We start from the raw sequence: 12,598 nt of genomic DNA, 5'->3' as shown, positions 1-12,598 counted from the left end.
GGAGGGGACTGGGAGGCACTGGGGGACACTGGGAGGGTACTGGGATGCACTGGGGAGCTGTGGGAGAAAGTGGGGGGCACTGGGAGGGGACTGGGAAGCACTGGGGGACACTGGGAGGGTACTGGAGGGCACTGGGAGGGCACTGGGAGGGTACTGGGATGCACTGGGAGGGACTGGGAGGGTACTGGGGGGGCACTGGGGAACTGTGGGAGGAACTGGGGGGCACTGGGAGGGGACTGGGAGGCACTGGGGGGACACTGGGAGGGTACTGGAGGGCACTGGGAGGGCACTGGGATGCACTGGGAGGGACTGGGAGGGTACTGGGGGGCACTGGGGAACTGTGGGAGGAACTGGGGGGCACTGGGAGGGGATTGGGGGGTACTGGGAAGGGACTGGGGGGTAACGGGGGCACTGGGAGGTACTGGGGGACACTGGGGGGTACTGGGAGCCACGTGGGAGGCTGTGGGAGATACTGGGTGTCACTGGGGGTTACTGGGGGGGGGCTGGGAGGCACTGGGAGAAACTGGGGTTACTGGGAGGGCACTGGGGAGGTGTGGGAGAAACTGGGAGGCACTGGGGTGTACTGGGGGGGACTGGGAGGCACTGGCAGAGACTGGGGTTACTGGGAGGGGACTGGGAGGCACTGGGAGAAACCGGGGTTACTGGGAAGGTACTGGGAGGCTGTGGGAGAAACTGGGAGGCACTGGGGGGAGTACTGGGGGGGCGGGGAGGCACTGGGAGAAACTGGGGTTACTGGGAGGGTACTGGGAGGCTGTGGGAGACACTGGGGGTCACTGGGGGGGGTACTGGGGGTCACTGGAAGGCACTGGGAGAAACTGGGGTTACTGGGAGGGTACTGGGAGGCTGTGGGAGACACTGGGGGTCACTGGGGGGTACTGGGGGGCACTGGGAGAAACTGGGGTTACTGGGAGGGTACTGGGAGGCTGTGGGAGGCACGGGGGGTCACTGGGGGGGGTACTGGGGGTCACTGGAAGGCACTGGGAGAAACTGGGGTTACTGGGAGGGTACTGGGAGGCTGTGGGAGACACTGGGGGTCACTGGGGGGGTACTGGGGGGCACTGGGAGAAACTGGGGTTACTGGGAGGGTACTGGGAGGCTGTGGGAGACACTGGGGGTCACTGGGGGGGTACTGGGGGGCACTGGGAGGCACTGGGAGAAACTGGGGTTACTGGGAGGGTACTGGGAGGCTGTGGGAGACACTGGGGGTCACTGGGGGGGTACTGGGGGGCACTGGGAGCCCCCCAATAACCACACTGGTCCCTTGCGTTTCCACCCCGGGGGGGGGGGGGCATTTATTACCCCCCGGAGGCCACGCCCCACCCCGAGGCCACACCCACCGAGGCCACGCCCCCTCCAAGGGGGGGGCGCCGGCCCCTCTTGCCCGCCGGGGGGGGGGTGGGGGCGGGGCGTTTTGGGGGGTGGGGGGGCGTTTTGGGGGGTGGGGGAGGGGCGGGGGGTCAGTGCCCCACGCGCAGGTGGGGGTTGTTGAGGGGCTCCAGCGCGGGGTCCCCGCCCCCCGCCCCCCCCCGGCCCAGGCTCCCCAGGAGGAGGAGGAGGGCGACGAAGGCCACGACCCCCCCCAGCGCCAGCGCCAGCAGCGGGGGGCGGGGGGGGCCCCGCGCCCGGCACCTGGGGGGAGGGGCGAGGGTGAGTGACCCCCCCAGCCCCACAAGTGCCCTCCCAGCCCCACAAGTGCTCCCCCCCATCTGCCCCCCAGCCCCCCATCGGCCCCCCGATTTGCCCCCCAGCCCCCCAACTGCCCCCTAAGAACCCCCCAGCCCCCCAAGTGCCCCCTCCAAGGCCCCAACTGCCCCCCACCCACCCCCCAAGTGCCCCCCCGTGACCCCCCTGCCCCCCACATGCCCCCCCAGCCCCCCAACTGCCCCCTAAGAACCCCCCAGCCCCCCAAGTGCCCCCTCCAAGGCCCCAAGTGCCCCCCAGCCCCCCCAAGTGCCCCCTAAGAACCCCCCCAGCCCCCCAAGTGCCCCCTCCAAGGCCCCAACTGCCCCCCACCCCCCCAAGTGCCCCCACGTGACCCCCCAGCCCCCCAAGTGCCCCCTAAGAACCCCCCAGCCCCCCAACTGCCCCCCAAGTGCCCCCTCCAAGCCCCCACATGCCCCCCAGCCCCCCAAGTGCCCCCTAAGAACCCCCCAGCCCCCCCAAGTGCCCCCTCCAAGGCCCCAACTGCCCCCCCCCCCCCCAAGTGCCCCCCCGTGACCCCCCAGCCCCCCAAGTGCCCCTCCCCCCCAGCCCCACCTGAGGGCGGGGGGCAGCCAGGCGAGGGGGGGCCGCCGCCGGTACTTGTCCTCCTCGCGGTCGGGGGGGGCCCGGCTCTCGCGCCCCCCCAGAGGCTTGCGGGGGCCCGAGCCTGGGGGTGGGTGGGGGTCAGGGGGGGCCCAGATCCCCCCAGCCCCATAGCGGGGAGCCCCCTCCGAACCCCCCCCAGCCCCATAGCGGGGACCTGGGACCCCCTGAACCCCCCAGCCCCATAGCGGGGAGCCCCCCCGAACCCCCCAGCCCCATAGCGGGGACCTGGGACCCCCTGAACCTCCCCAGCCCCATAGCGGGGAGCCCCCCGAACCTCCCAGCCCCATAGCGGGGACCTGGGACCCCCTGAACCCCCCAGCCCCATAGCGGGGAGCCCCCCCGAACCCCCCAGCCCCATAGCGGGGACCTGGGACCCCCTGAACCCCCCCAGCCCCATAGCGGGGAGCCCCCCGAACCCCCCAGCCCCATAGCGGGGACCTGGGACCCCCTGAACCCCCCAGCCCCATAACGAGGGGTCCCCGCCCCATAGCGGGGGGTCCCAGCCCCATAGCGAGGGATCCCAGCCCCACAGCGGGGGTGCCCCTCCCCCCAGCGGGGTGCCCCTCCCCCCAGCTTACCCGCGTGCAGGGTGAGGCTCTCGGCCCCCATGTGGACGACGGCGTGGGGCGGGGGGGCTCGGGGGGGCGCGGGGGGCCGGCGGGGGCTGCGGGGAGAGAAAGGGGGGGGTGGGGGGGCGCCGCGGGGGGGGGGAGGGGCCCCAAGTTGGGGGGCGGTGGGGGGAGGGGGGAGGGGGCCCTCACCGCTGAAGCCCCCCAGCTGCCGGCGGCCGCCTCCGCCTCGGGGTCGGGGTCCGGCGTCGCCTCCGCGTCCTCGATCTGGGGGGGGGGATGGGGGGATGGGGAGGGGGGGACCCCAATAAGGGGGGGGCCCCCCCGAGGGATTTGGGGGTCCTTGAGCGGGGGGGAGGGGATCAGGGGCACCCCCGGGGGGGGTGGGGTGCTGGGGGAAGGGGGGTTGGGGGGGTTTTGGGGTGCCGGGGGGTTTGGGGGTGCCCGGGGGGGGTGGGGGTGGGGTGCAGGGGGGTTCAGTTCAGGGGTGCTGGGGGGGGGTGGGGTGCCCGGGGGGGTTCGGGGGTGCCCGGGGGGGTGGGGTGCCCGGGGGGGGTGGGGGTGGGGTGCTGGGGGGGTCGGGGGTGCTGGGGGGGGGTGGGGTGCCCGGGGGGGGGGGGTGGGGGGGTCGGGGGTGCTGAGGGGTTGGGTGCGGGGGGGTTCAGGGGTGCTGGGGGGGGTGGGGTGCCCAGGGGGGTTCGGGTGCCCTGGGGGGGGTGGGGGTGGGTCGTGGGTGCTGGGGGGTTGGGTGCGGGGGGGTTCAGGGGTGCTGGGGGGGGTGGGGTGCCCGGGGGGGGTGGGGGGTGGGGGAGGGGTGCTCACCAGGGGGAGGCCGAGGCCGGGGCGGGCCCAGGGGGCGGAGGCCAGGCGGCTGCGCAGGGCGGTGGCCAGGGGCCCCTCCAGGTTGGGGGGGGAAGAGGGGGCCAGCGCAGGTGGGGCAGCGGTGGCCGGCGGGGGCCGTGCGGGGGGCAGGGCCCGGGCCCGCGCCGCCAGGCAGCCCCAGTGAAAGACGTCTGGGGGGGGGAGGGGAGGGGGAGGGGGAGGGGGGTCAGCTCTCCCCCACCCCCCCCCCCCAAAGCCCCCCGCCGCCCCGAAAGGGCAGGTTCAGCCCCACCTCCCCCAACCCGGGGGTTTCGAGGCCCCCCCCCCCCCCAAAAAAATCAGTTTCAAGGCTCCCCAGCCCCCCCCAAAAGCCGCCTTAAGGCCCCCCAGCCCCCCAAAACCCAACCTGGGGAGCCCCCACCCCCCAAAAGGGCCATTTTGAGGCCCACCCCCCCAAAAAATCAGTTTCAAGGCTCCCCAACCCCCCCAAAAGCTGCCTTAAGGCCCCCCAGCCCCCCAAAACCCCACTTTGGGGGGACCTCCACCCCCTTAAAGCACAGCCTGGGGAGCCCCTGCCCCCCAAAAGGGCCATTTTGAGGCCCACCCCCCCCAAAAATCAGTTTCAAGGCTCCCCAACCCCCCCAAAAGCTGCCTTAAGGCCCCCCAGCCCCCCAAAACCCAACCTGGGGAGCCCCCACCCCCTAGAAGGGCCATTTTGAGGCCCCCATCCCCCCCAAAAATCAGTTTCAAGGCTCCCCAACCCCCCCCAAAAGCCGCCTTAAGGCCCCCCAGCCCCCAAAACCCAACCTGGGGAGCCCCCACCCCCAAAAGGGCCATTTTGAGGCCCCCATCCCCCCCAAAAATCAGTTTCAAGGCTCCCCAACCCCCCCAAAAGCTGCCTTAAGGCCCCCCAGCCCCCCAAAACCCAACTTGGGGAGCCCCCACCCCTAGAAGGGCCATTTTGAGGCCCCCATCCCCCCAAAAATCAGTTTCAAGGCTCCCCAACCCCCCCCAAAAGCCACCTTAAGGCCCCCAGCCCCCAAAACCCAACCTGGGAGCCCCCGCCCCCCAAAAGGGCCATTTTGAGGCCCCCGCCCCCCAAAAATCAGTTTCAAGGCTCCCCAACCCCCCCAAAAGCTGCCTTAAGGCCCCCAGCCCCCCAAAACCCAACCTGGGGAGCCCCCACCCCCAAAAGGGCCATTTTGAGGCCCCCACCCCCCCGAAACCCCGTTTCGAGGCGCCCCAGGGCCCCCCAGCCCCCCAAAAGCCGCTTTAAGGCCCCCCAAAACCCAACCTGGGGAGCCCCTGCCCCCCAAAAGGGCCATTTTGAGGCCCACCCCCCCCAAAAATCAGTTTCAAGGCTCCCCAACCCCCCCAAAAGCCGCCTTAAGGCCCCCAGCCCCCCAAAACCCAACCTGGGGAGCCCCCACCCCCCAAAAGGGCCATTTTGAGGCCCCCACCCCCCCAAAAATCAGTTTCAAGGCTCCCCAACCCCCCCAAAAGCCGCCTTAAGGCCCCCAGCCCCCCAAAACCCAACCTGGGGAGCCCCTGCCCCCCAAAAGGGCCATTTTGAGGCCCCCATCCCCCCCAAAAATCAGTTTCAAGGCTCCCCAACCCCCCCAAAAGCCGCCTTAAGGCCCCCCAGCCCCCCAAAACCCAACCTGGGGAGGCTCCCCAGGGCCCCCCGCCCCCCAACCCCGCGCCGGGGGGGTCCCCACCGTAGCAGACGAGGCGCACGGTCTCGCGGGCGGCCAGCGGGGCGGCGCAGAGGGGGCAGTCGGGGCTGTAGTCGCTGTCCTGCAGCCAGCGCAGGTAGGACTGGACGACGCACTGCCGAACGCCGGGGGAGGGGGTTCAGGGCGGGGGGGGTGTCCCCCCAAACCGCAGGGGGCCCCCCCCAAAGCCCCCCTCCCCCGAGCCCCCCGACCTTGTGGTGGCCGCTGACCAGGCAGCTCTCGCAGACGTTCACCCGGTGCTCGAAGCAGAAGAGGTTGGTGACCTTGCGCTTGGGGCACTTGCAGAGGCCCATGGCGGCGCTGGGGGGAGCCGGGGGTTTGGGGGGGCCGGGGGGGCTGGGAGTTTGGGGGGGCCGGGGGGGGCTGGGGGTTGGGGGGGAGCCGGGGGTTTGGGGGGCTGGGGGGGCTGGGGGTTTGGGGGGGCCGGGGGGGGGGGGCTGGGGGTTTGGGGGGGAGCCGGGGGTTGGGGGGCCTGGGGGTTTGGGGGGGCTGGGGGGAGCAGGGGGTTTGGGGGGACCCAGGGGCTGGGGGGGCTGGGGGTTTGGGGGGCCGGGGGGGGGGCTGGGGGTTGGGGGGAGCCGGGGGTTTGGGGGCTGGGGGGGCTGGGGGTTTGGGGGGAGCCAGGGGTTGGGGGGCCTGGGGGTTTGGGGGGGCTGGGGGGAGCAGGGGGTTTGGGGGGACCCAGGGACTGGGGGGGCTGGGGGTTTGGGGGGGCCGGGGGGGGGGCTGGGGGTTGGGGGGAGCCGGGGGTTTGGGGGGCTGGGGGGGCTGGGGGTTGGGGGGGAGCCGGGGGTTTGGGGGGGCCGGGGGGGGCTGGGGGTTTGGGGGGGAGCCGGGGGTTGGGGGGGGCTGGGGGTTTGGGGGGACCCAGGGGCTGTGGGGGGCTGGGGGTTTGGGGGGGCCGGGGGGGCTGGGAGGGAGCCGGGGGTTGGGGAGGAGCCAGGGGTTTGGGGGGGCTGGGGGGAGCAGGGGGTTGGGGGGGACCCAGGGACTGGGGGAGCTGGGGGTTGGGGGGAGACGAGGGTTTGGGGGACCGGGGGGGGGGGCTGGGGGTTTGGGGGGAGCCGGGGGTTGGGGGGAGCTGGGGGTTTGGGGGGGCCGGGGGGAGCCGGGGGTTGGGGGGGACCCAGGGGCCGGGGGGGCTGGGGGTTTGGGGGGGAGCCGGGGTTTGGGGGGGCTGGGGGGGGACCCAGAGGCTTGGGGGGGTTGGGGGGACCCGGGGGTTTGGGGGGGCCGGGGGGATCCAGGAACTTGTTTGGGGGGGACCCGAGCGTTCGGGGGGGCCGGGGGTTTTGGGGGGGGGGTGGGGGGATCCGGGGGGATCCAGGAGTTTGGGGGGGGCCCCGGGGTTTGGGGGGGGCCCGGGGGTCCCCGCGTTCCGCCCCCACTCACGGTTCCTATGGCGACGCGCTGCCCCGTTGGCGGCACTTCCGGCCCCGGCGCCTCTTTCACCCCGTCACTTCCGGCCCCGCCCCGGAAGCGCGGCCCGCCCTCGGGTGCCGCTCTCAAGATGGCCACGCCCTCCCCCTTCCCATCTCGCGCCGCGCGCGCACACCCCCCCCCCCCACCCCGCCCTGTGACGTCACTTCCGGCGGTTCGAACGGCGATGGCGGGAGGCGGCGGCGGGAGGCGGCGATCGGAGGGGGCGACCCCGAGGGGTGAGGGGGGGCGGGGCGGGGCCCGGGGGGGCTGTGGGGCGGGGGGGAGGGGCGCTATGGGGCGGGAGGGGGGGGCGATGGGGCAGGGGCTCCATGGGGCGCTGTGGGGCAGGGGGTCCCTGGGGGGGCTGTGGGGCAGGAGGGGGCTGTGGGGCAGGGAGGGGGCTGTGGGGCAGGAGGGGGGCTATGGGGCGGGGGGTTCCATAGGGGGGCTATGGGGCAGGAGGGGGGCTATGGGGCGGGGGGGTTCCATGGGGGGGCTATGGGGCAGGAGGGGGGCTATGGGGCAGGAAGGGCGCTATGGGGCAGGCTATGGGGCAGGAGGGGGGCTCCATGGGGGGGCTATGGGGCAGGAGGGGGGCTATGGGGCAGGGGGGTTCCATAGGGGGGCTATGGGGCAGGAGGGGGGCTATGGGGCAAGGGGGGGCTATGGGGGATCTATGGGGCGGGGGGGCCATGGGGGGGGGGGGCTATGGGGCAATGGGGGGCAGATATGGGGTGGGGGGGCTGAGTGGGGGGGTGGGGTGGGGGCGGGGTCTATGGGGGGAACCTGCGGGGCGGGGGGGAATCTATGGGGCAATGGGGGGCAGCTGGGGGTCACGGGGGGCAGTTGGGGGTCAGGCCCCCCACCCCCCCCCCCTCCCCCTCCCCCAGCAGCGCGACGCAGCCCCGGGGGCCTGGTGGCCTCCGCCCCCGCGGGGGCCCCCCTGGGTGCCCCTCCCCCGCCGCACCCAGAGCAGCCCGGTGAGTGGGGGAGGGGTGGGGGCGGGGGGGGGGGGGGAGGGGCACCCAGGATCCCTCCCCCATAGGTGCTCTGTGTCCCGCCACCACCCTGCCCCCCCTCGAGCGGTGGGGGAGGGGCACCCAGGGGTTTGGGGAGCACCCGGGGGTGGGGGAGGGGCCATGGGTTTGGGGAGCACCCAGGGGTGGGGGAGGGGCAGGGGTTTGGAGAGCACCCAGGGGGGGGGGAAGGGGAGCCGGGGGTGGGGGAGGGGCAGGGGGGTTGGGGAGCACCCAGGGGTGGGGGACCGCGGGGTGGGGGAGGGGGCCCGAGGTCGCTGAGCCCTCCCCTCCCCCGCAGGTTGGCGAGCGCCCTTTCCCCTCGCGGCGGAGCCCCCGGGTGAGGTTGGGGTGGGGGGAGGGGAGGGGAGGGGACCGGGGGGGGGGGAGGGGCCACATGGGGACAAGGCGGGGGGAGGGGTGCCCCCGCGGTCGGGGGTGGACACCCCTGGGGACACCCCTCTCCCCTCCCCCCGCAGCTCCGCAGCCAGAAGGAGAACGTCCCGGTGGCCGCCGCCCCTCCCCCGCCGCCCTCCCCTCCCCCTGCCGCCCCCCCTCCCCTCCCCCTCCCCCCCGCCCCGCCCCCCCGGGTCCGGCGCTCCTACAGCCGCCTGGAGGCCGCCCCTCCCCCCGCGGCCTGGGGGGGGGCCCGCTCTCCCCCGCCCCCCAACGCCGCCCCCCCGCCCCCCCCGCCCCCCCCGGCCCCGAGCGCAGGAGGAAGAAGAAGGTGGCGCCCATCGACGTGAGTGGCCCCATCCCCCCCCCCCCCCGCGGCCCCATCCCCCCCCCGCGGCCCCCCCACAGTGTCCCCACGGCCCCCAGCCCCCCCGCCCCCCCTGCTCCCCCACTGTCCCCACGCCCCCCCCCATCCCCCCCCCCCCACTGTCCCCACGCCCCCCCCCCAGCCCCCCCGTGGCCCCCCCATCCCCCCCCCACTGTCCCCACGCCCCTCCCCCAGCCCCCCCGTGGACCCTCCCCATCCCCCCATCCCCACAGCCCCCCCGTGCCCCCCCCACTGTCCCCATGCCCCCCCCAGTGTCCCCACGCCCCTCCCCCCGCTGTCCCTCTGCCCCCCCGCGGGGGGGGGGGGGAGGGGCGCCCCTGACGCTGCCCCTCCCCCCCGCAGCTGGGGGAGCTGGAGGCCTGGGCCGCCCGCATGAACGCCCAGTTCGAGGAGGCCGAGCGCTTCCGCCTCGTCGTCGAGTAGGGGGGAGGGGGGGCGGGGGAGGGGTGACCCCCCCTCCCCCTCCCCCCCCACGTGCGAGGGACCCCTCCCCCCACGTGCGATGGACCCCCGGCGTGCGAGGGACCCCTCCCCCCATCGTGTGAGAGACCCCTCCCCCCATGTGACGGGACCCCCGGTGTGCGAGCGACCCCCCCCCCCCCGTGCACCAGAACCCCTCCCCCATGCGAGAGCCCCTCCCCCCCCCCCCCGTTGTATTCATTAAACGAGGATTTTGGGGCTGTGATGATGTCATGTGCGGCGTCGCGGGTCGCGCAAGGGGGTTGTGATGTCACGCAGCAGCGCCACCCCCACCCCCACCCCCCCCGAGATGGAATTTGGGGGGGCCCTGGGGTAAGGGGGGAGGGGCTGGGGGGGGAGGGGGGCCCGGACCCCTGGGGGGGTGGAGTCTGGGTCCTCTGGGGTGGGGGAGGGGCGGGGTGTCTGGTCACCCGGGTCCTCAGTAGGGGTGGGGGAGGGGGTTGCCCGGATGCCGGGGGTCCCCTTGAGGGGGGGAGGGGCGTGGCGGGTGGGGGAGGGGCGTGGGATGACCCCGAGCCCTCCAGGGCCTGGGGGGGGGGGGTGGGGACACCCACGGACACACGGACACTGCATGGCCCCGGCCCCACCCCCCCCCCCCCCCAGCGACCGCGCGCCCCCAGCTCGTTCGGATGCGCGTTTATTCCCGGGGCCGCGACCCCCCCAGCCCCCGCGGGCGCTCGTTGGCCCCATCCCCCAACGAGCGCCATTCTGGTGCCATCTTCACCAGGGGTTCGTTAGTCCTGGTCCTTAACGAGCGGGGTCTCTCGCGCCGCCATTTCCCTGCTCCTCATTCATCCCATCCCCCAACGGGCACCATTTTGGTGCCGTCTTCGCCAGGGGTTCGTTAGCGCGGGTCCTTAACGAGCGCCTGGCCCGGGCCTGGTTCACCAGGGGTTCGTTAGTCCTGGTCCTTAACGAGCGGGGTCTCTCGCGCCGCCATTTCCCTGCTCCTCATTCATCCCATCCCCCAACGAGCGCCATTTTGGTGCCATCTTCGCCAGGGGTTCGTTAGCCCGGGTCCTTAACGAGCGGGGTCTCTTCCAGCGCCGTTTCCCTGCTCCTCGTTGGCCCCATCCCCCAACGGGCGCCATTTTGGTGCCGTCTTCGCCAGGGGTTCGTTAGTCCGGGTCCTTAACGAGCGCCTGGCCCGGGCCTGGTTCACCAGGGGTTCGTTAGCCCGGGTCCCTAACGAGCGGGGTCTCTCGCGCCGCCATTTCCCTGCTCCTCATTCATCCCATCCCCCAACGAGCGCCATTTTGGTGCCGTCTTCGCCAGGGGTTCGTTAGCGCGGGTCCTTAACGAGCGGGGTCTCTTCCAGCGCCGTTTCCCCGCTCCTCGTTGGCCCCATCCCCCAACGAGCGCCATTCTGGTGCCGTCTTCGCCGTCCCCCGCTCAGTCCAGCTCCTGGATCAGCGGCCTCCCCTCGTTAACCCGGCCGCTAACGAGCTCCCCGCCGCCCCCGACGGCGGCGTGGACGCGCCGGACGTCCGCCGCCAGCTCCGCCATGGCCGCCGCCGCCGTCGCGCTCCAGGCCAGGAGGTAGCGGCACTTGCGCCGGGCTTTGCCGAAACGGCGCCGTTCCTCCGGCGCCAAACCCCGGCCTCCCCTGCGCAGCAGCCGCTCCAGGTGCGCCAAGGCGGCGGCGACGTCGGCGCCGGGCTCCCGGCCTTCACGGCCTTCCAAGAGTTGCGCTACCGCCAGGACGGCGCCGGCGTGGCCCGAGGGGCAGCGCGGGTAACCGGCGGCTTCGGCGTCGCGCCGGGCGGCCTCCAGGGCTTCGGCGGCGGAGGCGAAGGGGCGGCGGGCGCGGAGGGCGGCCGAGACGTCGAGGGCGGCGGCGGGGAGCTCGGGCAGCAGCGCCTCGTCCCCCCGGTGCAGGCTGAGGGCGAAGGCGTAGCCGTAGAGGACGTTGGGGAGCTGGAAGGGGAGAAGCGGGGAGGGGGGAGGGGCGGGGAAGCGGCTGAGGGGGGGGAGGGGGCGGGCGGGGGGGGGTGGGGGCGACGGCGGCTTCCTCCCCCTCCCCTCCCCTCCCCCTCCCCCTCCCCGTCCCCCTCCTCCTCCCCGCCGCGCCGCCACCACCACGGCCTCCAGGGCGGCAGCAGCCCCGCCGCCTCCCCCGAGCTCAGCAGCCGCTGGAAACCCGCCCGCTCCGCCGGGCTGAGGCTCTCCCACAGGTCGCGGCCTTCGGGTTCCGCCAAATCCTCGGCCTCGCCCAGCAGCCGCAGCCGGCGGAAGGCGGCCTCCAGGCGGTGGCGGCCCGGCGGGGAGCCCCGCTCGGCCTCCAGCGCCTGCAGCACCTGCTCGCGGTAAAAGGCCTCGGCGCAGCCGCCGTGGCCCCGGTAGCAGCCGAGGGAGCAGAGGCGGCGGTGGCAGCGCGGGCAGGTGTAGGGGGCGGCGGCGGCGCCGCAGAGGCCGCACGGCGCCTCCTCGCCGGGCGCCGCCATCTTGGCGGATGATTCTGCCTCTTCCGGTTCCGCCTCGGCAGCTTCCGGCCACGCTTCGGCAACGCTCGGCTCCTTCCGGCACTGTTGGGCGCCGCCCGGGAATGTTCGGCTCTTTCCGTCACCGCTCGGCCCCGCCCCGCCCCTTCGGCCCCGCTTCGGCGCTTTCCGCCCCGCCCTTCGGCTCTTTCCGTCACCGCTCGGCCCCGCCTCACCCCTTCGGCCCCGCTTCGGTTCTGTCCGTCACCGCTCGGCCCCGCCCCTCGGCTCTTTCCGTCACCGCTCGGCCCCGCCCCTTCGGTTCTGTCCGTCACCGCTCGGCCCCGCTTCGGCTCCTTCCGCCCCGCCCTTTCGGTTCTGTCCGTCACCGCTCGATCCCGCCCCGCCCCTCGGCTCTTCCTGTCACCGCTCGGCCCCGCCCCTTCGGCCCCGCCTCGGCTCTTTCCGCCCCGCCCCTCGGCTCTTTCCGTCACCGCTCGGCCCCGCCCCTTCGGTTCTGTCCGTCACCGCTCGGCCCCGCTTCGGCTCCTTCCGCCCCGCCCTTTCGGTTCTGTCCGTCACCGCTCGATCCCGCCCCGCCCCTCGGCTCTTCCTGTCACCGCTCGGCCCCGCCCCTTCGGCCCCGCCTCGGCTCTTTCCGCCCCGCCCCTCGGCTCTTTCCGTCACCGCTCGGCCCCGCCCCTTCGGCCCCGCTTCGGCTCTTTCCGCCCCGCCCCTTCGGTTCTGTCCGTCACCGCTCGGCCCCGCTTCGGCTCTTTCCGCCCCGCCCTTTCGGTTCTGTCCGTCACCGCTCGGCCCCGCCTCGCCCCTTCGGCCCCGCTTCGGTTCTGTCCGTCACCGCTCGGCCCCGCCCCGCCCCTTCGGCCCCGCTTCGGCTCTTTCCACCCCGCCCCTCGGCTCTTTCCGTCACCGCTCGGCCCCGCCCCTTCGGCCCCGCTTCGGTTCTTTCCGGCAGCGCTCGGCCATTTCCGCCCCCCCCCCCATACACCCCCATTCTCCA

The 12,598-nt window shown here is 74.4% G+C and overlaps 3 protein-coding genes across 3 annotated transcripts; 1 reads left to right on the top strand and 2 right to left on the bottom strand.

Annotated features, from left to right (window-relative positions):
- Window positions 1–910: 910 nt before the first annotated feature.
- ZFPL1 (zinc finger protein like 1) lies at window positions 911–6,976 on the bottom strand. The gene is given in 10 exon segments (XM_087772909.1): window positions 911–1,650; window positions 2,278–2,389; window positions 2,907–2,976; window positions 3,090–3,164; window positions 3,720–3,804; window positions 3,806–3,863; window positions 3,866–3,910; window positions 5,438–5,549; window positions 5,647–5,755; window positions 6,848–6,976. Coding segments are annotated over 9 exon segments (831 nt in total). The 5' UTR covers window positions 5,749–5,755; window positions 6,848–6,976; the 3' UTR covers window positions 911–1,478.
- Window positions 6,977–7,030: 54 nt separating this feature from the next.
- On the top strand, window positions 7,031–9,100 carry LOC148053600 (uncharacterized). Its single transcript, XM_087772908.1, has 5 exons — window positions 7,031–7,113; window positions 7,768–7,857; window positions 8,195–8,233; window positions 8,373–8,488; window positions 9,020–9,100. The coding sequence occupies exons 1-5, from the start codon at window positions 7,062–7,064 to the stop codon at window positions 9,098–9,100; spliced, it is 378 nt and encodes a 125-aa protein (XP_087629034.1). The 5' UTR covers window positions 7,031–7,061.
- Window positions 9,101–9,758: 658 nt separating this feature from the next.
- On the bottom strand, window positions 9,759–11,966 carry ZNHIT2 (zinc finger HIT-type containing 2). Its single transcript, XM_087773016.1, is given in 2 exon segments — window positions 9,759–11,130; window positions 11,133–11,966. Coding segments are annotated over 2 exon segments (1,050 nt in total). The 5' UTR covers window positions 11,602–11,966; the 3' UTR covers window positions 9,759–10,549.
- Between the last annotated feature and the right edge of the window lie 632 nt (window positions 11,967–12,598).

The sequence above is a fragment of the Nipponia nippon genome, unplaced genomic scaffold, assembly GCF_047370975.1.
Source record: "Nipponia nippon isolate SJK-2023a ecotype South Korea unplaced genomic scaffold, ASM4737097v1 scaffold_38, whole genome shotgun sequence".
Classification (NCBI taxonomy): Eukaryota; Metazoa; Chordata; class Aves; order Pelecaniformes; family Threskiornithidae; genus Nipponia; species Nipponia nippon.
This window is presented reverse-complemented; position numbering and strand designations above follow the sequence as displayed.